At 39.8% G+C, this 24,329-nt stretch overlaps 1 protein-coding gene across 1 annotated transcript in view; it reads right to left on the reverse strand.

Moving 5' to 3' along the window:
- The window catches only part of ANO5 (anoctamin 5), a 58,014-nt gene extending 36,542 nt beyond the window's left edge, over positions 1-21,472 (reverse strand). The window contains exons 1-4 of the mRNA XM_009278773.2: positions 21,397-21,472; positions 12,465-12,509; positions 9,650-9,720; positions 2,839-2,886 (exon numbers count right to left, since the gene is read on the reverse strand). Of these exons, the coding sequence (XP_009277048.1) occupies positions 2,839-2,886; positions 9,650-9,720; positions 12,465-12,509; positions 21,397-21,472 (240 nt within the window). The remainder of the gene's footprint in view (positions 1-2,838; positions 2,887-9,649; positions 9,721-12,464; positions 12,510-21,396) is intronic.
- Positions 21,473-24,329: the final 2,857 nt, after the last annotated feature.

Genomic DNA, 24,329 nt, shown 5'->3' on the forward strand with positions numbered 1-24,329 from the left:
GTGGTGAAACATTGGAACAGGCTGCCCAGGGAAGTGGTGGAGTCCCCATCCCTGGAGGTATTTAAAAGACGAGTAGATGAGGCACTTAGGGACATGGTTTAGTGGGTGGTGGTGTTGGGTCGACGGTTGGACTCGATGATCTTAGAGGTCTTTTCCAACCTCAATGATTCTATGATTCTATGATTCTAAATCTCTCCCACACTGCTCAATACTAGACAAGCAGGCCTTGGCCACCTTGCTCCCACAGGTGGCTCAGATACGCTTCTCCAGGGCCAAAGCAAACAAGGCAGCCACCGCGCACAGGAGAGGGGAAGCGAGCTGCTGGATGTGGCATCAACCGCTGAACACCGTAACAGAAAGTGCTTCAGAGAAACGACTTTGGATTGAAGCCGAAGAGACTGCGGTAAACATTTCCGTGGCCCTGCTCACCCACCAAAGCACCCAGACAGCTGACCTTGGTCAGTACAATCAGCTAGCCCTCAGTGGTCTAGCAATATCACAGTACCTGAAAAGCAAATATATTTTGCAGCTTACACCTGAATGATTTATTCCTGTATATTTTCACAGGACTCAGAGGGATTTCTATTTCTGGTCATCCACCTAACAGGAAATTTATGTCCTTCCAGGCCGCTTAGCACAGCTCTCTCCTTGTAGGCGACGGAGCTTCCTCCAAATGCACCTTGCTACTAAATATGCCAGTCCTCTCCATGTCCGTACTTCAAAGACGGAGGAACTTGGCTTAGAGCAATACTTTTCAGATTCAGTCAGAAAACTGCAAGTTTCTTAGGGGCCCACATTCAGAAATGCACTTCCCAAATTCAATTCCCCCGAGTTCAAGGTTTCACAAGTATCCAGCCTCGCAGAGCTGGGACTGCAGGTTCAGAGCTCAGCGTCCTTCACCTTCTGCTTTTTGTATCTCAGAGTGGGAAGATGGTTTAGAGCAGCAATTTCAGTAGCAACGCAGTAAGTAACCAACACTAGTCTGAGATGGAGGAACCCAATACATAGCCTCATTAGAGTTATAGCACAGTGAAGAATCTCTGGCTATGACTAATGGGTATGCCGAGAAGTTACGTCAATAACGTGATCCCCATCAGCACATCTAGGAGTTGTATTATCATAGTCCTACATTACCAGACAAGAAAACTGCCTGAAATTACAAGATAAAATTGATTTGCAACATTTTGCTTAGTTACAAGATACAGTCTACAAACCAAATATTTATTTTACTTACTGCATACCTTTGATAATCGTACAGGCAAATTAGTTTTTATCACAATGTAACAAACCAAAATAACTATATTACAAAGCAATTAGTTAATTTATGAATTAACAATCCACTGCAGAAAAATTTTCAGAATACAGAAATGGACAAAAACATACGGGTTTGAAAGGTGAATCAAAAAACAAGAAAAGCCTCCATAATTGCAAGGGTAGGAAACATTCAATGGCTTAAAAACAAAATTATCACCCTCACTTAGATCCTCAGTTCACACAGAATATTTATATACCCCCCCTTTTCACAGAATTAAACACGCTTACAGCTATAGGAGAAACATGCTGATTCAAGTGCTGCTGTGCTAAATATAACCCTTTGATGATATTTCCAAAAGCAAAAAGCTCCTGGAAATGCATTTCCACAACAGATGAAAATATACAGGCACTCTACTGAAAATCAAGAAGGCAAATTCCTGGTTTACGCACAGTAAACTGAGTTCCCGTTATACCAGAGATCCCCTTTGCATGAAGTTCTCTTCAATATTCTTCCTTGGAGGAATCCACACAACTGAAGTGCTTACCCACTTCAAAGAAGTGTATTAACACTCTTAACACCACACATTCCAATTTCCAGTTATGCTTCATGCAGGCTGCAAAGCTGCATACAAAACTATAACCTTTCCCATTCAAAGAAACACAAAACCCCACGTATTTCTCGTAGCTAAAACTTGCAAGCTACTTTTTGCACCTTTATCATACTTGCGTTTCAATTTTGAACCCCGTTAAAGTCTGAAAGCTTGAAAACATGCATTTCAAAGCAGTTTAAGACACCAAGATGTTTGCATTAAAATTTAGATGTGCAGAAAAAGCCTCTCTGGATAAAAGAACACATTAAACAAGAATGGAACAAAGAAAAATAAAAAATATGCTAAGAGAGCGTAAGTGTTAATGTAAGACACCAGAGCCCAATGTAAGCAAGCAGACAGTTTAATATACCTCAGCATGTACTTCTTCAGTTATCTTAAATGAGTTTTTGTAATTTTTTTCTCCATAGAACAATGGTTATTTTAAGTTTTCTGATATATTTGACAATTAATACAATTATCTTTTCTGTGAATTTCAGTGAGAGGATATTTTGAGCCTTTCCTTATTACTTACTCCAATAAGAAAAAAAAGGCAACACATTTCAAACGGTGTCAGTGTTTGTTTCTCGCTCTTTAAAACATTTTAAAGTATCATGCTGACTCAGAGAGCCCTCCACATTATTATGATAAAAAGGAATCCCACATTTGTTAACACCACCATAGTCAGAATATATCCTATATCCCATCAAACCAAAACAATGATAAAAAAGCAAACTTTCCAGTTTACTCCACCAATTACTTAACTTTTCAATTTTGTCTATTATCCTTTCGATTTGCTTGAATTTATCATTTAAGCCATCACTAGGAATAAACTCAAAAGCCACATTCATTTTTAGAGGCTAGAAAAACAGTTCTTTTTGGAAGGATGGCCTCCTTGAAACTGGAAAATTGTCTGGTGAGGGACTTTTTGGCATACAGTAATAGAAGACGCCACACAAATTCATGCAAGGAAGCATGAATATTGCTTACTGCTTACCACTTGATGTTCAGGGATGAGTAAAGTAGTCTCAGTGCTGTTTAGGCCCTGCCAGTGGCATCACAGGAAAAACATAATGTTGTTAGCGATGAGGCAAAGGATGCTTTAAAATAAAAGGCTATTTCAGAAGAAACAGTGTAGCTTCTGGTTTAGGTCGCTGAAAAGCTATTCTGAGTGATAGCTGGATTTTCAGTCTAGATAGTCAAAGCTTAAACAAACCTCTGCTTCCTCAGATGAGCTGGGTCTCTAGCCTACGCCACTGACTTTTACATGGCCCATATTGATTTTTAAGTATTAATAAGAATAACTTTTTATTAAAAGCTATACAGTATTCCTCAGCATTTCCATTATAAAAAATAAAGTCTAAACAACTTGGCACAGATTTCCATTTACGAGCTGATAAAGAACAACTTTTAACAGTACTTTTTGCTATTTTAGTATCAAAGAGAAAACGTACATAGCATAGATGGCTGCACTTGCATTCAGAACAAACGTGACACCCTTTACTTAGCTATTTTTTCAATACAAACTGAATTTACACCACGTGAACTGAAGGAAAACAAACGCGAGGAGACAAATTATTAATCTCATAGCGTAGGCAAGGCAAATTGGTATCGGTAATTGTAGTTGTTATGCCTAATGAGACTAGTGAGGGCTTCCCAGTTTCCAGTTCTGATCCACGCCTGGTGAGGCCCTACCCTGATTTTCATTGTACAAGGTCTGGCTGCTCATTATTTTCCTGTATGTGGGCCCGGAGGGTGCTGCGACGTCCTCTGGCCAGACTCCACACAGGGGTGACAGGAATACCAACGGCAGAGGACTCTGCAGAGCACAGCTATCCTACGACATGTCCACAAGCCATCGGGGGTACTGGCCCACAACTGTGTGACTGCACGAGCAAGGGATTGTGAGATCAGGCTTCACTATTGGAATGAATAATGGTTTGCAATATCTAAGCTCTTTTGCAATATCTAATTCTGTTAGTCAACAATTTCTCACACTGCTTTTTTGTTTTGCTTCTGAAAACAAATCACAGACAGGTTTAAACAGTGCAACCAAACAGTGCGGGTGCATTATGAAAATGTGGCAGTTCTCTATGGAATTAAATTAACTTTCAACAGAAGCAGAATACTGACTTCATCTCATTATTGTATCATCTTTTATTTGTTTAGAGTTGTAATATTTCAAAAAGTGTAGTTCCCAAAATCCAATTTTCATTAAGCAGTCTGTGATTTTTGAAATTAGAAATGAGTATTTTTCACTTTTATTACAATTTTACTTGAGAGAAACCACACAGGTCCATTCCTATAATTTTGTGAAACAAACACGCTATTTTTATTCCTGTTTACATTGCAAGTAATACATAGCCACATCTTTACATTCTTTCTTAATGATGTATTTGAGTATTTGTATTATCTGAGTATTTGCTTATCTAAATAAGATAAAAATGTCCTTTTATTCAGTCAAATAAACACAGAAAGATCCATCTGGTTTTTGGCAAGGAATCCCCATAAGAAACAGTGCAAATATAAATAGCTGCACTGTGCTCTTACCCTAAGATAGTCTGAACTGGGTTTAGAAGTCTAAATAATGATGCTACTGATGATGCTACTACATCACCGATGCTACTGGAAAAACCTGCACCATTTGTAGAGAAACAAGGGCTGAGACACTTAAGCAGAAAGCTTTCTCCATTTATATACTGAAAATATCTGCCATGTAAAGTACTGTACAAATTTGACATCAGTAAGAGTGCAGCCTTGCTCTTCATTGCTGCCCTACGGCTCCTGACCTCTCTCCATTGCACACCTGCCCTCCCCGTCCAAGCTGGCGCCCTTCCATCTGCTTTTCTTCCACCTCTCCATCCCATACTCCTCCCACCCACAGCTTCCCACCTCCTCCACGATTAGATGTAAATACGGGTTTTAGCCACCCACTGGCCCTCGTATGCTGCCCACACTGCTTCACGCCAAGATAAAACTTTAATACATGTAGTGAAACACTGAACTGTGGGATGAAGACACACAGCTGGCAGCGTCCAGCTGCCAAAACCCCTTTGTACATTCCCATACGTTTTGTGAAATGCTTTCCTGTTAAACTAGGGAACTTACCCTGCTCTCAACACAACCGCCTGAAATTAATTAGCTCAAGTCATGGGGGTGAAGTATTGTAAAACTGGTGATAGTCAACATATACTTTAAATGTGCAGGAAAAGGTAAGAATTCTTGTACAGAGACACCACTTTTTCATTATATGCCAAAGTCTACGTACAGCACAAAGGGGCTCCAATCTTGATAACGCATGACCCCCAAAACAAGAACCAACCAATGCTTTCAGAAACACTCAAATAGTCCAACTCTGTTGAGATGAAGACCAAGAATAAAGAAGGTTGGCAGTGGTGGCAGCAGTGTTGGGCTGGTCCTTCATACTTTGGAATCCACTCTCGTAAGTCTTTAATGCATTCTCTCTCTCCCCAAAATACTCCTCAGATTGTGTTTTGGAGTTACACTCGAAAGAAGCTTTTTTGTATTTCCTTCTAGATTCTGAAACTGATTTGGTCTGTCTTCACAATACTAATAATGGTATTTTATGCTTCTCTACTTGAAAACCCACTGGTCTGAACTGAAAAATGAACAAGCATGAGAAGTAATGTACATGATGATGGTTCTTCAGGAAAAAAAATCAATTCATTTGCAACACCTGCAGAACCTGCTGCTCTCAAAAAAAAAAATCTGTGTGTCATACCCCTAATTTTGGTAAAATGCATTGCTTTAATTCATTTGATGGAGCTCTGCCAATTTACTTTTGCTAACCTGGTTTAAATAAAGACTGCTTGTTCTCAGATTTTCTCACAATCAGATTACCATATGGAAAATTCTGATTAGCAGAAATTTTTAGTGAGCATTTCACTGGTGTGAAATTAACAGGAAAGGTGAAAATTTCGTACATAACTGTGCAAAATTAATTCCTACCTTCTCACAGCTAGAATAGGGCACAATCCTGCAGCTTTACTCAGAGACTAGTGCAACCACCTGCCTTTTATGAGGGTGAGAAACTCAGGGTCCACATACATACAAAACAAACATTTTAAGTGACTTTGTACCACTTAATTGGAACAGCAGAGACAGACAACTAGTCCTCAGTATACATCTCTTACAGATGTCGATAAATGACAAACTAGTTAGTGATTCAATCTCCGTAAGATCTGTACTAATTTTACAATTATCCCACTTGAATGGCCTAAAACTTTACTATCAGGAAATTTAATATAAATTCAATTTTTTAACCTTTCTTCCAAACTTGAATTATTTAACTGACCTTCCTCCCTCTAAGAGTAGGAACTCTGTTTTGTCAGTGGGTCTCATCCTCATTTACTTTGCAACTTGAACAACTAGTGATAATCACTGAACAGAGATGTACCATGCTATCAAAACAGAACTGTGCCATTATATATTTTTCTAGCTCGCTCTCTGCATAAACATAAAGCACAGAGGAAAAAAAAGTTCTCAGTTTTTATTTCATTCATTTCCCAATTTGCTTGAAAGGACTCTCAGAGGCATTTATGTATTTCTTGGAACAGGAACTCCATAAAGACCGATTCAGGTAGATTCTAAATAGAGACTCAATTAGGACAGCTGCCTATCCCTAACAGAAGCATCTGTCTGAATTACTGATTTAACAATGACATAATTTGAAGCAGTCCCCACTGCAGCACCTATTTGAATATATCCCTATCATATCCCTTTTTTAATTTCCTCTCCAGTCTGCTTTGCTGAAAACATCTCCTTGCCTCCCTGCATGACAAAGCATCTAGAAATGATGCATGCTAGAAGGCTTGCAATATGAAAAGCTCTTGAACGCCAAGCCATCCTGTTTATTTTGTCTTTGTGGGACATTAAAAAGAAAAAAAATAAGGAGATTCAACAAGAAGCAGATAAAATTTTAAAAAAAGGGTAAAAGTAGGGAAGAAGCAGTGGATTAGAGCACAAATGTGAAATCATAAGGAAGGACCAAATGCACCATTGATTGGAGACTCAATTGCTTTGAGTCCTGGACTTCATCTGACTTCTGTATATATGCTGGCAGGCTTCACTACAGACTGTTTTTCACCTTCATTTTTGTTTTACTTGCATCATTCCTTAAGTACAAATCACGTATTCCTTTATGGATTACAAAAGAAAAAAAAGTCACTGAATTATGGACAGGTAATGCTTTCTGTTCTCCATATTTGAATCTAGATTTCTTTTTTTCCCCTCTTTTGTTGCTAAATCAACAATAAGGCTTTTTCTCCCTACTGCTGAGCAGAAGCATACTGTTATTGTATGTTAAGTTTCTTCTCTTTCAAAAGAAAAGACAGCCCAAGCACAATGAAGTTGTGACCCGAATGCAAATGCATTTAACTCTTTCCCAATGGTCTTTTTATGAATTAATTCCATTTCTATTGTAAAATTACCTGACTTAAATTGTTTTAAGACTTCCAAGCATTCGTATTTTCCAATTGCAGGAACAAAGTTAAGTACATGATTAAGTAACAAGAAAGTTACCAACCTATCACCAGACTAAAGTTATAAAATAAAGAAATGTAGTATCTGTCAAAACAAGAACGAAGCATGTTGACCTGAGCTCAGAAGGGTCTTGGTGAAAAGAGGAGAAACCATGGCTTGTCTTTCATGCCAGGATAGATGACCCTGCTCAGTTCCTATGGGAATGCATCAAGGATGACAAAAGGCAGCCTAGCGAAGAACTGAGGGAAAATAAATTCTTACAGTTTCTAGAGAAGAAAACTCAAGTTGTGACAATACATGATGATAAAGGATTAGCATTATATGAAAAAAAAAAAATCAGGGCTATCTTACTGTTGGCATGAATTCACGGAAAACCTTTAAGGATAGACTTAACCTGAATATCTAGGACATTAATCATCAAGAACTAAGCCTGTCACGGCTGATAAGAGTGTGAAACTGGGCAAGAAGATTAAGAGTAACTCTGTAACTATGTCTGGTTAATTTATAGAAAGCAAAAATCAAATAAATGAGACTGTATTAGGGGACATGGGGTAGGATAACACAATGCACAGAAAAGTACTAACTTAAATGTAAGCAAACATCAGATAACCAGCTGATCTGGAGAAACAAACTATCTAAAGCCAAATAAGCCATCTCTTCTTAGAGGGAGAGAGGAAAATAACAAAACAAAAAACCTGAGTCATCAAGTCAACTACTGACTAATATTGCTAATATGACAATACTTTGTGATATTTAAGAACAAATTATGAAGAAAAATAATTAATTAAGGAACCTGCATAAGTAGAAAACAAGAGAAAAGGCAGCATGAAGTTACCAACGAGAGGTTTTTGAGAGGGTAACCAGATATATTTTTCATAAGGAGACGACCTCCCAGACAAGAAAGTCCTGAAGATCAAAGCCTCCTTTCCCACCCCATCATGAATCTTTCACCCTTCAAACAAGGTTCAAATCCCACGTCTCTACATATGACACATGCATTGCACCCTTTCTCCCATGTTTCCTGCCTTTTCCTACGTCCTAAGTCATCCAGTGAATTCTTTCAGGCTTTGGTGAAATAGGTCATCTCCATCTACTCAGAGACACTCAAAAGGAAGTCAGAATCAGCTTCAGACTCCAATGCTTATCATGGTATGATGATTCATATGCTATAATTTGAGATCGTATCTGCCCCGCGTTCAGTGAAATATTTGATATGGCTGTTCACTGAAAATTTTCCCAGAGAAAAAGATTACTACAACTCCTACAATAGATTGAGAAAGTAGCAGGGTGAACACACTAACAATTTTTAAGATGGAACTGGCAGATTTATGAAAACATTTAGATGATATGGTTGCATGTGCTACCAAGATAAAGAGCTGTGTAACCTAGGAAGCACTTCCGAGTTCTGTCTTCACAGGACCATCTCCAAACTTGCCTCTTAGAGGTAGGTGAGGACATGTTTTACTCTTAAAGTGTTCAGCAGAACAACTACAGTTTTCCAACACTCAATTCAATAGATATCATTTCTGATGAGTTTTCATGGCGAGTATGAGACTACTTTTTCCTATCTAAAACTCTTCCTATCTTCCTCTAAGCATATAATAACCATAATAAAGAAATCAGACAATAGAAATTAAAATATAATACCAATTTCAAGAATGCCTATTTTCAATATGCTTTTTTAACCTGTTCCTTAACTGAATAGTAACCATACACCGCTGTCTATTTAAGCTATTGTGTACTGTACAAATTAAGCAATGAGGTACTGTGAAAAAATGAATAGTTGATGATGCTATTTGGATTGCACACGTTGCAAGGAAGAGGTATTCTTATAACTCAAATCTTCATTTGCTCTTTCATAAATCTTGCTGCACTGTCAAAAAGTTCCTAGAGCAGAGGAACGCAAAAGTGCCTTGATTTCCTTATCAAGCCAGCAACATAATACACAGCATAAAACAAAGTGTTGGGTTTGTGCAGAAGCATTATGTTTTTCCAATTGCCAAAACATTAAATGATCATGTGAGTCCCATTTCAAGACTGATACTGGAAACACTGTTAAGCCTATACTGTTTTCTACTACTACTGTGTTGTAGCGCTAACCCTTTAAGTCCCTTATATATCAGTGTTACTTTCATTGTTTTGCTCCTTCAGAACACTAGAGGAAGAAAATGTCCACGTGGATAAAAAAGTAGGTATAAGACAATCTAAAAGAAATATTAGTTTTAAAACTAATTCTCTCTCTCACAGCAGTTGTTCCTCTTTCTTCCTACCAGTAGTATGTTAACACCATCTGTACTAGACCTTACCTCCGAGCTGCTTGGGACTTCTGATCCTGCAGTTGAAACAGTTTCACATAAAGGTCCATTGCATTCTTCCCCTAAGGAACATTGAAAGAAAGATTCACATAAATACATTCCTTATTTTAAAATATGATTGTATCTGAAAATGAAGTGAACCTTGAAGGCATGGAACTATGAACAAACAAAAGCAAAAGCTGGAAAATAATACTCCGCTACATAAAATCTTCAAGAATGGTTCTTTGAAGGGAAAACACTGCAAGACACAATACACTCAGTCTGTACTACCTGGTTGTAACCTTGCAGTCACAGAAACACATTTTTAAATGTGATAAACAAAAATCTGTCAGCATCACGTATTTGATGAGATAAAACTCTTTCTTGTCTCAAATGTCTGATAGGTGATTGTCTATGAGAGTCTCACACCTGGAGCTTTGCTGCCTCAGTTATGAAAGTTCAATTATCTCTGGGGTTGCTTGCTAGAAATTGAACATTTTTTTTGTTGCTAAGGGATTAATGGTGTATAACCTCAAGATTACAGATGCCCACATAATGGAGATATGATGACAGGATCAAGAATAGTAATATCAACTTAAACTATCAAGTTTCTTGTTGTTTAAAAAAAAAAAACACAAACCAACACCTCCATTTTAGCAACAGTATTGAACTCCAACATGACTTTCCCGCAAATATAGTCAGTCCACCAAGGACACTGTTACTGAAACGTTAACATTATAGGGAAAAAATCACATTGAATATCTTCAGACCCCTAAACCATACTGAGAGATTTGCTGGGTTTGTGGCTCTGAGCCTACTCTGTCAACAATTCCCTCTGGAGAGCAATTCAGAGCCTGTAAGCTAGGCTCCTGCACCAAGAAGGTTTTTTAAACAACCATCTCTCTGCTGATTAGACAGACAGACCAGTCTCCTAAATCAGACATCTAAGTAACTCCACCACCAATGGAAAAGGATAAGCAGTTTTGAAAACAGCTCGTCACAATCTAGAGCAGGCATCTAATAAAGTTGCCTCTTTCTTCCAAAAAAAGGATTCATCATACTCCTTTCTTCATGAAACAGCAAGGAAGTATTGATGGGTATAGCTTAGACTGAACAGACTGACTAGCACAGCTTAGACTGGACCACTGTCAGACAACTATGGCTAGATCAGTCCTACCAATAAAACCAACCTACTTTTTTTTGTAACCTGCAAATATTTGATGTCAAAATTGCATCCAGGCAGGACATAAACCAGTTTTTCTAAAACCTATAATAAGCCACTTAGACAAAAGAAAAAAATTAGAGAGAACAAAAGGCTCTCAAGCTGTCTCTAAGTTCACTTACAGAAAATGGTCTCTGTAATTTGTAACTGTACGCATACATGATGTGATGAGAAACTGGGCAATAGTATATAACGGTATATAACATATAATCAAGTTTCTGAATGCTAAGACATTCAAAGTTGTCGCATGCTATTTTGCTAAAGCAAACTATGCCTACAAAATCTGTATTGGTTGATATAATTTGAACATTTAAGTTTTATTCATGCACCTGTAGAAAGATGTTTGCATATGCTGATACAAGTTGGGAGACCAGCGTTAAGCCATGTCTAAAACATTAGCGTGGAAGTAAGTAATTTGGGATCATTCTGCCTACCAAAATATATCATAAATGCTACAGGGGCTACGCTGTAAGACAGACCACCAAACACAGAAAAGGTTTACAGGAACAGCTTCAGCACAAGAACTGAATTCACTTCACCTCCCAACACAGCACAAGCATTCAACATGTACGAGAAACAAATAGAACATAGCGGGAGAATATTATAGTAAGAACACAGAAGTCTTGGCTCAAGAAACAACTATCAAAATATTCAGATTAACTTACTTGAGAAACTGTTTCTGCAAGAATAATCCTAAGCAGAGGGTCTACCTTCATACAGGGCTGGCTCTGTATGCAAACGTGGCAGCTGCCCAGGGCAGCAGCCCGCTACCTGATGAAAGAAAGGGATCATCACCTCACGCTCTGCTGCCTGCTCTGCCTACCGCCCTGGGAAGCAGGGCCTCTGCCTACCTACCCTTCGGCCAAAGGTAGCGAGCCCAGGAGCTGAAAGCCCAAACATTTGGTCACACAACCCTCCACGGCAGGAGCCGCCTGGCACCTGGTCCCTGGAGCTGTAACGTTCAATTTGCATATGCTGCTGAGAGGACTCGAACTGATTCCACGGCCTACAACAGCTGCCTTGGTGGTTGTTTTTTCTGGATTATCCTTTCTGTAGTTGTGAAAGTTTGAATCGTGCTTGCTCCTGAGGTTAGAGTTGTACATGTTAAATGCTCTCCGAGCACCACAGCTGATTACTTCTGCAACTTGTGAAAGGAAATTGTCTTGGTATTTCTGATCCAGGGGAATAAAACTGAATAACCCTAGTGCAGCACGCAAGAAAGCAAAAAGAGAATGCAAAACATTAACTAAGAAGCACAACATACTTAATACGTTCAGTCCTCAAAAAACACACATACAGGTTCCCAAGCAGTGTAAGAAATGCATATCCAAGTCATGTAGGAAGGTATAAAGGAGCCGCAACCCAGAACTGCAACAAGCACCAGGAATGGAGATGCCCAATTAGCTCTTACCCAAGAGAGCTGCCCACAGAGAGCTAAAAATTTACTTCTAAATAGCACTGCAAAAAGCTTGGCTCATATGTGATATCAGTGACTCATGTAAATTTAAATCCGATAGCCAAGAGGCCCTCAGCAGGAAAAAAAAGAAAAAAGGACAGAGAACACACACAAAAGGGAGGAAAGTGTAACGCCGGTTAGTACAATACCTTCTGACCGCGATGGCTTGAACTTGGTGAGAATCGCAATGTCATCTTTAAAAGGAAAAAAACACTTCAGTAAGAACCAGAAGTAAAATCCACTTCTAACATGAATTCATTTCATAATTCTCCTCTATCCTTTACAATACGGCCACTATACCCAAACAAAAGAACAAGCCCTGGAAACAAGAGAGACGGGCCTAGACAGAAACAACGGAGCAGGTTCCTCTTGAAACATCGACATTCACCTTTTTGTCCAGGCACCTTATTCAGCAACACAAACAAGGATACCACTTTCCCGTATCAGCAGCAGGGGGGACAATCATAGTTTCTGCTAGACAAGAAAACGCCTTTAAAATTCTTCAAGAAATTACAACTTCGTATCTAAAGATGGAGTAAAACAATAATATTCTGATAAAACCATCACATTTAAGGGAACGGCCTTGTTCTTCAACACTACACGTTCTACTGTATGTAAAGAGATCTAGAAATGCCTGCACACCAAGAACGAATGAGGACACCTACTAAACATAAGTGGCCTTTCAATACAAAATTTGTTTGTACAAATTGCAGTCACTCCTTGCAAATTTTTTTGTTCACAGTTAATCCCAGAACCACACTATGACTATCAGAACCCATTAAAATTGTTTCAAACCTATACAATTTTAATATTTATTCAAATCATGGGCATGCACATATCCCATCTGAAAGAAACACCTCCTTCCCAATGTAACCGTTGTCTCCAACAGCCTTATAGTTCTGCACACAGCTATTTGTAACTCCTTAAACACGTGCGTCTTGGGAGTTTGCACATTATTGGAAATAAGTGAGCTTCACGTGGCCTATAATTTTGCAGTATTAACATACGCTGTCCCAAACTACACCCTACCGCAGGGCAACCTACTTGTAAACTTTCAGTATGCCACCCCTAAGAATTACAGACCATTTCTATTTCAATTACAGACCCAGATGATCCGATCAACAGTAATCCAAAACAGCTCACAGAAATCAACATTCAGAACTGAAGACAGGAGAATATAATCAAGACTGATTTCGCCTCTTAAAATACAAGTAGTTTACCCCACCAAAAAAGGTACTTTTATTAGTGCAATCTTATGATTTCTGTAACAAGCATGAAAAATGGCTTCTTGTGTAATTAAATGATTAGTCACTCTACAATAGTTTAACTTTGTTCACAGTGCCTGAATCACTTTCTACATGGCAAAATTGAGATATAATAATAAAAAGAATTTAATTCCATGTCTGGACCTACCGGTTAAAAGAAGTGGTTTAGTATGATTAGTATTTCAGGAATCAAAAAGCTGTCCTTCAAAACCTTCCTATTCATTCCATAATGAAAGAAAAAACCCTTAGCCTTCTAGACGCCAACACGCTCACAGTTTTTCAAAGATGCTACTGTAGCTGCAATTTACGGAATTGGCACGCAAGCTATTCAAGTACGACTGGCTGTCACGTATTTAAAATCAGATAAATGGATGGGAGACCACATGCATGACCTACCTACCCTTTATACGACAGTATGACAGAAAGTGGAAAATTCTCTTTGATGACTACAACGGTAATACAGGCTTTATAAAATTAAAAATTGAAGTCACCTGCAAGAAAACAAGCAGCTCAAAACAAATTCTGTTTATTTTGATAAGTGCTGTTTAATTTCATTTATAAAACCTCATAAAACACAAATAAGTGTATTCAGTGCTGTCGCAAAAAAGTAAGGATGCCGTTGTAAATCAAGGTCTCCTGTAGCCCCTTATTTTCTGAGAGCTGGGGCGAGCTAAGTAGCACGGCTCAATGTCGCCACACGACTAGTGATCTATCCCTCTGCACCAAAAATGACCTGCACATTCTCTGGGAGAAGTGCAACCCGTCACAGGACACGTCCTGGTCACAACAGCTGTGCCTCAACTAGGAAAATAAGAGGTCCAGGACACGGACGCAACCACAGGACTGCTCACTCTAATTAATTATTAGTGCACTTTGTGGAACGGTTTTTGTCTTCTAGCACTCTCCCCGACAAAGCAGAAACACACTCTGGAGGACACCACAGGATGAGTTCTGGTCTTTGGAGAAGTCTGCCCTGCTTGGGAAAGAAGGGAGTTCAGCCATACGGACAAGGCTGGACTGTGCTACTTGCCCTCTAGGCCAATGAAAAATCCTCAGCTTTTTTAATTACTAGCACAGGCACAGCCCGGGATGCTCTAGCATCTTTAACAGTACCTAACCAGCAATTTCCCTGGAAGATGATGATCTACGTCACTTCAGCACCCTTAGGTAAGCTGGGGTCTGCTGGCAGATGGGAAGAAAAAAAAAGCTCGGCCGATGACGCTGCTCTCAAGGTACAGCTGGGCACAGAGCAGCTGGTGCGTAGATGCTGCAGTCTGGCACAGTTCAGAGCAACTCTGCGTCAGAAAACAGAGCAAGAGAAGGCATTTAAGTTTGCCTTTCTTTCAACTTCTATCACCCTGATTCATCTGCACCAAGTAGAGCTCTTGGTAGATGTCTTTCTACCAGTAAAAATGTTAACATATTAGGTGCTTCTAAAGCCAAGTGGCAGCTGAATAGACAGTTTTAGGGATCAAAAATTTCATTTTGCCTCTAAAACTAGAAAATCATCTGCACTCGCACACCTAAGACTTCTGACAGAGCTATTCCACAGGCAAAGTCAGAGCCAGGATTCTCAGGCAGGTGCTGACAAACTGTTTATTGTTTAGCAGCAGTAAGACAGTGTTACTACTGGTACTGCTATTACTTTCAGCATCGTTTCCAAAATACTGCTTCCATTTATTTCCACGATTTTCTTAGACACAGTAACAGCATCCCTCTCAGTCAACAAAACCAAGCAGGTAAAAACAACTTTCAGACCTGTCACACTGTCCTGCGTATGTCTGATGCCTTCGGCATATCAGTTTACACACATACGTATCCCTAGAGCAAATTTTTGATGGTCCCGGTAAAAAGGGGAAAAAAAAAAAAAACCAACCAAAACCCCAACAACCTAAAAAACCCCAAACTTACATCGCAGTTGCTATGAGGTAGCTACTTTGCACTACAAAGAAGCTTCCTAATATTCATTCTTACCAAGCAATGAAAGAAAATTTTATTCCTAGGTGTCTTGAAGTTACCATCTTAATAAAGCCCTGCCATTATTCAATAACCTGACCTGCCTGACAGAAAAAAGAATTCAATTTAAAACATAATTATTTATTACTAAATCAATGCGCTATTTACGGTACTGTGTCCTTTGCTCCCAAAAGATCACCATGGGATTCCTGCTGCAGTGGGATCTACTCTGACCGATTTCCATCTTTGATAAGGAGTCTGATTCAGCACTGAGTCACTAACAAAAATGCATACTGAACAAAGATGTCTCCAGAATAGGGTCACTCATTCCAACAAAGTTTCATAATGACTATTGTAAGTCCTCCCATATCTAAGAAAAACATTGCTTTAAAATGACTTATTAACTAAATTTATGTGTATATTGACCATATCCTCCCAGAGCTGGATGACTGAGTTGCCTAGGGGAACCGAGGACCCACCTAGTATGCTGGCTCCTGAGTAAGTAAAATAAGCGTTATTACTTCACCTGGCATCATCTGAAGAGTAATAACTGCACTGCTGAACCAAAGATTCCATCTCAAAATTATGCTTGAAGTGGTGGTTTATGCACACTCAGAGCTGCTCCTAAAAATTTAGAACTATTCCTTAACAATGAAGACATTAAATTTTCAGTAAATCCAAGAAAATTTATTGGGAAAATTTTAAAATAACTTTGATTCCTTTAAAAAAAAAAAAAGACTGCATTCAAGTATAGTCTGCTTCATGGACATATTAATTTTCAGCATGTGTTTTACTATTAAACAAGTGATTCCAGAGAACAGGTACTTATCAACACACAGAAAAGAAAAACCCCACCAGTATTTTATATAGGCATAAATATACACAAGAGAAAACTGTTCCCAACAATAAGAAAATCTCATTTACCATTTGGAAAAGACATGAAGTCCTCAGTTCTAATCTTTAGTATAGTAAAAGGATATTTTAAATCAGAACAGAGGTTTACCCTCAGCTGCCTTCCTTTTAAAGAACCATAAAACCTCCCTTTTGATTAAAAGGCACTGGGTTAAAAAAAAAAAAAAAGAAGAAAAAATGTTGTGTAAATCTGTTTTTAGCAAAAAACCACAAGCATAGTGGTGTAACTTGAATGGCATTTTAACGCGGTTAAGGCAATAACCATTACCGTATTGTACGTACCAGCATAGACAAGTCTTAAAGCATCCTGTGAGCACTGAAGTTAGCACTTACACCTTTCAGGTATCATCATTTTGCAGAATGACACACGTAAACTGATTAATAGGTTCAAATACAATTAAAAAAAGAAAGCCCAGACCAGTGATAGCTGGATAAAGTCAGGTATTTTTAAATTGTGTAGCACTGAGATGCATGTTAGTAAGGGGAATAGGATGGCAAATAAACCTCAGAAGAGCAGAGTGGTAAAATACCAGCCAGACTGCAGAAGTCCCGACAGCTCATGAAGCGCTATGGCTGTGTTTGTTTGCACTCAGACTATTTATATGTGCAGAGCTGGATTTCATCAGCACCATCTGACCACAGAGGCAGATAAACAGCTCAGGCAATGGCCTGGCACATATACGAAAGTGCCAGGTGCACTCACCTCTCCTTCAAGGAAAGGTGAAGAAAGGGGAATGGTGGTATTTCCGAGGGAATTACAAGCACTTCAAAAAGCGTTAGGTATAGACTTGCTTTCCTAGTGTTCCCAGAGGTACATTTAAAATCTTATAGCATCCTTCTGTGATTCATTAATGCATTTCTCCAACTTCCACTGAAATCACTGATGTAACCCTGAAGCAACACAATCTCTGATATCTTTTGGCATCTGCAATACACAAGTTTTCAACAGTAGTGGAGGGCCCAACGTACTATTCATTCTACAGACACACAGCACATTCCCATCCTTGTATGAGAGATCTTCTATAGATACTGTAAGAGAAAAGCGACACATGAACAGGGAACTAACGATAAGGAAACAGTGAAAAGGGTGGGGATAAGTTTAGCATAAACTAGGAACATGTATGACTTGTGCATTTATTAAGAACGTAAAAAGCAATATATAAAAAACTACACCTCAAATTTACTGTCCTCTGGCAGTATTCCTCAGTTTCATGCTACCTGGACATTTAATTTCAGATGGCCAAGTTCATACGCATTTTTTTGTTCCTTCTGGTCCTCATGCTCTACCTAGTTCAATACTATTTTGGTTATGCTTCCAATGAAATGTGTCATTGAGAATTTTGCTACTGTATTCACTAGGACGAGTATTTCATTTTCTCATATTAAACAACATAAAAATATATGAAACTATAGAAAGACTTTTTATAAACAAATCCCATCAAATTATTTTTTTTCCTGAAGTACGAATTTGCAAGACTTAACATTTTTCTGTCCAAATTACTTTAAAGACGACGGAATGACTCTGGAAGTCATACACTGACCCCAGAGAGAAACAGTTCCTATCAATCAAGAAAATGAGCAGGGCAATGGACCATGGCTCCCATCACTTAGAGGCTTTTATGTAAGCACCAGTCGATTAACAGGACCGAAGTACACAAAGGCATCCAACTTGCCAATGGCCTCAAAACCACGTCTGCTAGTCATTACTCCTTAGCATGGTATATTTCTAGCACACTTTAAGTTGTGCAAACATAGGCTCTCTGATTTCCTACCTGATAGTTAAGAAAACCTCTTTGAATAACAAACCACAGGGCCCTTTCTAATTTAGGGCTAGTGCAGAAAATTAAAGGCCAGCCATCTGCATCATGAGCCCTACCCACATGGCTTGCTGGGGTTTTGCTATCTTGCCAAAGGCCTCGAATTTCACTTTTACCCTTGGGAGCCTGCTAAGGAAGACAAGGGGATCACTTGGGATTTCCAGTTATAAGACTGTACTTCACCCAAAGAAATTCTCACTTCCTAAAAAACAGCGTTTGGAACTTCGCTACCTCTACTGGTCCTCACTGAGAATCAGTGGAGAATGGCTCTGACTGTACCAAAAGACCCAGACAAACCCACAAGATGAAATAATGAGGTGCTTATATTATACTGTTATGTGTAAATGAGTGATCCACGTACACTGGAAAAAAAAAGTCTGATTTGAAACAGTAGCCTAGAATGAAGTCTTTTAACACAAGTAACATCAAATATTGGTCTATTCTTAAATTATTCTTAATGGTCAGATCTGTAACAGACTACTATACTACAAATGCAAAAAAAACCCAAACCAGGTAGTAAATCCCATAACCCTTTAATCTATAGGATCTATTGAAAATTCCAGATTACAACTGTGCAAACAGGACCTAAGACAATTTCTCTTCTCATTTCTTGGGGACCTGTTACAACTAAAGCGGAAACCCTACATTAGCAGAAACCAATGATGAAAACGGGCTAAAGAGAGAGACCGAAGGCAGGCCTACAATGTGTGAGAATACGTGCTAGTTCTGCCTTGATGCAGCGTGAAAAGCGTGATCCAAATTTACACATGGATGTATTCTGAACACACAGAAATAGATTCAGAAGCCTTCACTGGATCACTGCAATGTGAGTATTGCAGGTGTGGAATTAAGGTATTCTCTCAGCTGTTCTGGAGAACTACACTTACACAGATTTCCATATTACATCCCTCAGCCTACCCAGATAGGCAAGTTAAGAACTGTGTTATGTTACATTAAGAGAGATATTAGTGCTTACAATGCACGTCAGCACAGTTGCACAAGACATGAAGTTTCCAGTGTTGGTTCAGGCGTCCTGCCTCATTCTCCACCTTTTTATCAGCAGCAGCCAACTAGTCTGCTAGCACGCCTTTTCTCGGCATGCATCAGACTAAAGCAATGAACGCCACAGGTTTAACAGCTGTAGGTTCTTGCAGGAGGCCCTTCAAAGAAAAACACACACCTCTATAGTACAGTCCAAGTAACCAAGTCCCAACCTAGAATCAACTCCTCCCCCACAAAACGTTTAATCTATAAATAATTCCTGACATATTATTCAGCTTTCTGCAGATAGCCGACACCTCAAAATCCTTCCATAACTATGTTATAATTGCAAGAACTATCCCTAGCAATACAACACAAGGATCTTCCTTCCCCTTCGCGCATTTATACGCATGCGCACATGAAAAGCTACTACCAAATACAACGAAATTACTGCTAGATAATGAAGCACAGCCTGGCAACTACACTGCTCTTCAGTTCAGTTCAACCCCCAGATAACAATAAAAAACTAGTGGAAAAGTTCACTGCATTATTACCTTGTCACTTAACATCTGACACAGCAACTCTGGCCACATTTTTACATTACCTATAACTTCTTAATTACACAGATACTAAAGACAATGGTGTTTGGTTTTCTGCTTTTTGGGGGGTTTTTGGTTTTTTTTTTTTCTTAAACTAAATATCTGCCAACAGTTCTCAGCATAATTTTAAAAGCACATTTTCAGTAGCGCCCTTATATCTTATCCTAGTTTTTCCTTGCGTCATAGTAATTATTAATCATTTGTACATAGATGTTAAAGCGCCCTTCCATTTTATGATAGTTATCTCATTTCTGCAGAGGCTTTTCCAGAGTGCAAAAACTCGCATTTCAACACAGCCTTCAGTTCTCAACACGTGCTGCTAATGCACCTGTTAAATAAAAGCTTGAAAAGCAAAGCAACTGTGAATTTTGTTTGTAAGTTGAAAAGAATTGCTTACAAAAACCTTCCAGGGTGCGACACCATACTTAGGGCACAATTTCATTGACCAGCAGCTGGAAACTTTCCAGCTGTAGTTATACTTTCAAAATTTTGAATTTTACTCCGATCCAAAGCCAAACTTTGATTTAAAAAAAATCAAACCCCTATGCACTCGAAACCTGCCTTTCCATTAGTCCTATAAACACCTCAGAATGGGACACCACACCAGGCAGTACCGTAGCTGGAAACTGCCTGGGAGGGAAGCGCTGAGAGAACATCTCTCTGCCTTACACCACAGTTGGGTTTCAGTTGCTTCCTTAGCATTTCTTTGGCATCCCCAGCCCGGAACCTCTGCCCACAGCTGGAACCAAGCCCTTCCTCCAGGAACCCCTGCGAGGGAGAAAGAGCTGCAGAGCATTTTCTTTCATTTTCTCAGCAAAAAAAGTGAAGTTGCAGACCCCTTTTTTAAATAGAGGCTAAACAGCATTTACCTGCGATGGGCGGGACAGTCACTCAGTTCTTCCCCTGAGGGAATTCAGCCGTATTACCCAGCTCTCCAAAGCGTGGCCTAAGCTTCCCAGATAATTGCTACTGGGTTAAGAAGGCATGCGAGGGACTTAATCCCTCCTAGGGCACTGCTCTGCTTTGCCACTCACCGGGCTGTAGAGAGAGTGACTTTAACCTCATTTGCAGGATCCTCATCTAAAAGGAAAGTGTTATAAGTCTCAAGTCACCAGTCCAAGGACTTTTTTTTTTTTCTTTTCTTTAACTGAGACAACCTCTGGATAAAATCCATATTTAACAGCTGTGGTGGAATGAGTTTGACATTTATTTTCTCATTAAAAGCACCACAGCATGTATACAAAAAAATATATAAGGCGATATTATGCAAGTTGTTGGGATCAGCTCCCAAAAGCAGGCTTTCCTACTACAAACTGGAGTTTTCCGTTAAAAGGAGGTTTACCTTCCGATAACCGACCTGTATTTACACTGTGCCCCCGCAGTGACGCATCGCAGCCAGTAAAGAAATTCCACTCAGGAACTACACGTTGGTTGGTCTAAGGAGGCATTTTCTCCCCTGCCTTTTATATTCTGAACTATGTCTAAATTTCTCGGAGCTTTCATTTTATTACCCAGGAATAATCTTTAAAAAAAGCTTTCACGTTAACAAACCCTCTGCTTTAGCCCTGTGGGAACACGATATCCCGTTCAGCGTTTCCACAAATAGATCAGAAATTACTACATACATTGCTCCAGTAAATAGAGACAGATGTCGTTTTGAACACAGGCCTGTATTTTATGTCACTAGTATGAATCATAATAATTCTGATTAAATAAGTGAAGTATCATTCTATTAAACGACAGCAGTATTTGGCCCTGAATGCTGAGGCATTGTGAGAAGCCAACACACTGGCACAAGCGCCGTTTGCGAGTCACGCCATCGGCTTTTCCCGATGTTTTGCTGCCTTTCTCAGAGGGAACACGAGCAAGATGACAACCAACCTAAGTAAGCGTTTGAGTTTAGGTCAGCCGTAGAGCATGTCGAGTTCAAACCAGACTTCTGGAAGTTTTGAAAAAGGAACCATGTGTATAAAGGCAGTGTATTTCAAATCATGGCATGGAGCCAATTACGAGTTTCCAGAAGATCCACAGTCTTGGGGATATACCCCAGAACACAGCTACTGTAGCATTAACATTCCACGCTGGAAAAAAAATGCTGAAAGATAGCGTAGACATAAAGAAATATTCCTAACAACATACTGTGGTCTCCTTCCTCTGATATTTACATTCCAATTTTGCAAGCTGACTTTTCTTAGTTTTTAATAGTTGAGATAAATGCCACACATCTTCCAACACAAAGCAAAATCACGCACACGAAAATGGAAGTTATTACCTCACGCGGGTGTAATTCAACAGGAAGCCAGAACGCTTCCTTCAAGGTAAAAGTTTTGGCACACGGTCTCTAAACACAGACTCTGCAAGCTAAACTTTCTGCTGCTGGTAAGTAGTTTTTCATCCCCACAACCTGTTCCTCAGCATTCAAGTTTAACAAAATGCAGTAGTAAACCAGAATTAAATACACACGTAGTATCCAAATATGAACATATCTTTAAGGGAAATAAGTAGCAGATGTTTTTTTCTTCTGCCTTGTTCCTATTGACTCACACAGACCCTGCTTGTGCACGTCAGACTTGGAGCCTCCTTAAGAGGGTATCTGTTCCTTAAAAGCACAAAGCAGATGTTTAGATCTACGAGAAGTCCCAGTGGCAATATTTGCACACTGTTAACTTTTCTAAACCATAGTTTAAGGAAGATTTTTTAATTTGTTTTTTATCCTGGAGAGATTTTTAGACAACAAATTAACATAAACTTTAAAAAGTCTGCTCACTTGACCCCATATTCAATTTTTCTGTTTTAGAAAAGCATTTGATTAAAAAAAAAGAATTGAACTGCTGCAAGATTTTGTACAGACAGTTATGTGCTACTGTATGGTAAGTCCTACTACATCACCCTTGTTCACTGAAACCCCTCAAATCTCCTTATATTCGACGTTTATGACTATAAAAAACCCCCACAAGACGCTCATGGGAAAACTGAATGCTGCAGAATTCCAACAGCTTCCAACATCATTCCCTAAATGGTTGTCACATATTTTGTAAATATTTTTTAGTCTCAAGCTACTCCAGAAGAACCACGACGGGTTGGAGCAGCTCAGCCCTAAGCACTTATGGCTCACAGGCAGCGGGACGGGCGATGACTCAGGCCTCCCCACAAGACTTTGGAAATGCACTGCTGGCCAAGAGGCTGTAACACCCATCTGCTTCGGTTCCTGAGCAAGTCTGCCAGCTCCACCCGGCTCTCACAGAGAAGGCAAACGTTTGTCTGACACTTGCTGGGGACGCCTGCCTCGCCGCAGCTGGACACCGCTCCTTGCTGTCACTGTAAACGGCTTCTTTTGGATAATTTTCATAGTCATTATCTGCTGTCATAGCTCTCTGAAACAAGACTGTCAAGTATTTTGAAAATCGTGATTTTACACTAGTACTCGAGGTGTTTAAAACGGCATTGTATGTTTTTCTAAAAGAGATGGTGTAGTCAAGCTGTGAGGGAAAACACAGAACCCAAGCAGCCAACCCAGAAGCTCTTAGTGGTTCTTTCGTGCTTTAAGATCCTCACTTCCAGGACTGCTGGCAAAGCATGACTCCCATAAAGAAATTTTTCTAGGTCAGAGTTTTTTCCTTTGCTTTGCAGTATCTTAAAATCTTTCTGAAAATATCAACATACTTTCGTACATCTGACTTGATTCATGTTGCCAGGTGAGGTACTGATAAATACACACTTAGCATTTGAGTAATGTTATTCTATGAAACCACACTATTACCGCATTTATTATAAGTAATTACAGTCCACACTGACACGAATTGGAAACTGTAACCCGGCTACTGCAAAAAAGCAAGGCCCCAGCACAAACCCACCGGCTGCACTGCAACCGGCGCAGAGGCCTTACACAAAGCTGACCGGGTACCAGCGCATCCCGGATGGAGCGAGGCAGGAGAGAGGGGCTGCTCCCACCTTCCGAAACGAGGTGACCTTCAGGTGCTCTGAACCTTCTTGTGATGACAATCTCAGCTACTGGTAGGCAGCAGCTCTTCTCAGCCTGAACCCAGCTGGTGCTTCGTGAAAGGCTAAAAGTTTGCTGTTCGGCAAAGACAACCTTGGCACTTGAAGTGTGTTTAAAAATAAAAATTAAGGGCTGTCTCTAGTATTGGTTCTGAGCAGCGTGCTGATGTAGGAACCGGTTTTTTCAAGGTTTATTTAGGGTTAATAAAGACCTAATCAAACTACGCTCAGGCTCATGCAAACGCCTTTCTCGCTTGCTGTTTTCAGCGGAAGCCGGAGGATAAGAGACAGACTCGGGAAGGCGTCAGGAGCCATCCGGGATCAGCCCCATCTCCCAGTCGCCTGCCTGCAGAGGCCCGGGGCGGAACCGGACCCCCTCCCCCCAACACCCCACCACCGTCAGGCTCGCGTCCGCTGCCGGGACGGCCCGCTGCCTCCCACCCGCGACCTTTCCACGGGCTCCGAGCCACCGCCGGGCAGGAAGC

The sequence above is a fragment of the Aptenodytes forsteri genome, unplaced genomic scaffold (genome assembly GCF_000699145.1).
Source record: "Aptenodytes forsteri isolate BGI_AS27 unplaced genomic scaffold, ASM69914v1 Scaffold418, whole genome shotgun sequence".
Lineage (NCBI taxonomy): Eukaryota > Metazoa > Chordata > Aves > Sphenisciformes > Spheniscidae > Aptenodytes > Aptenodytes forsteri.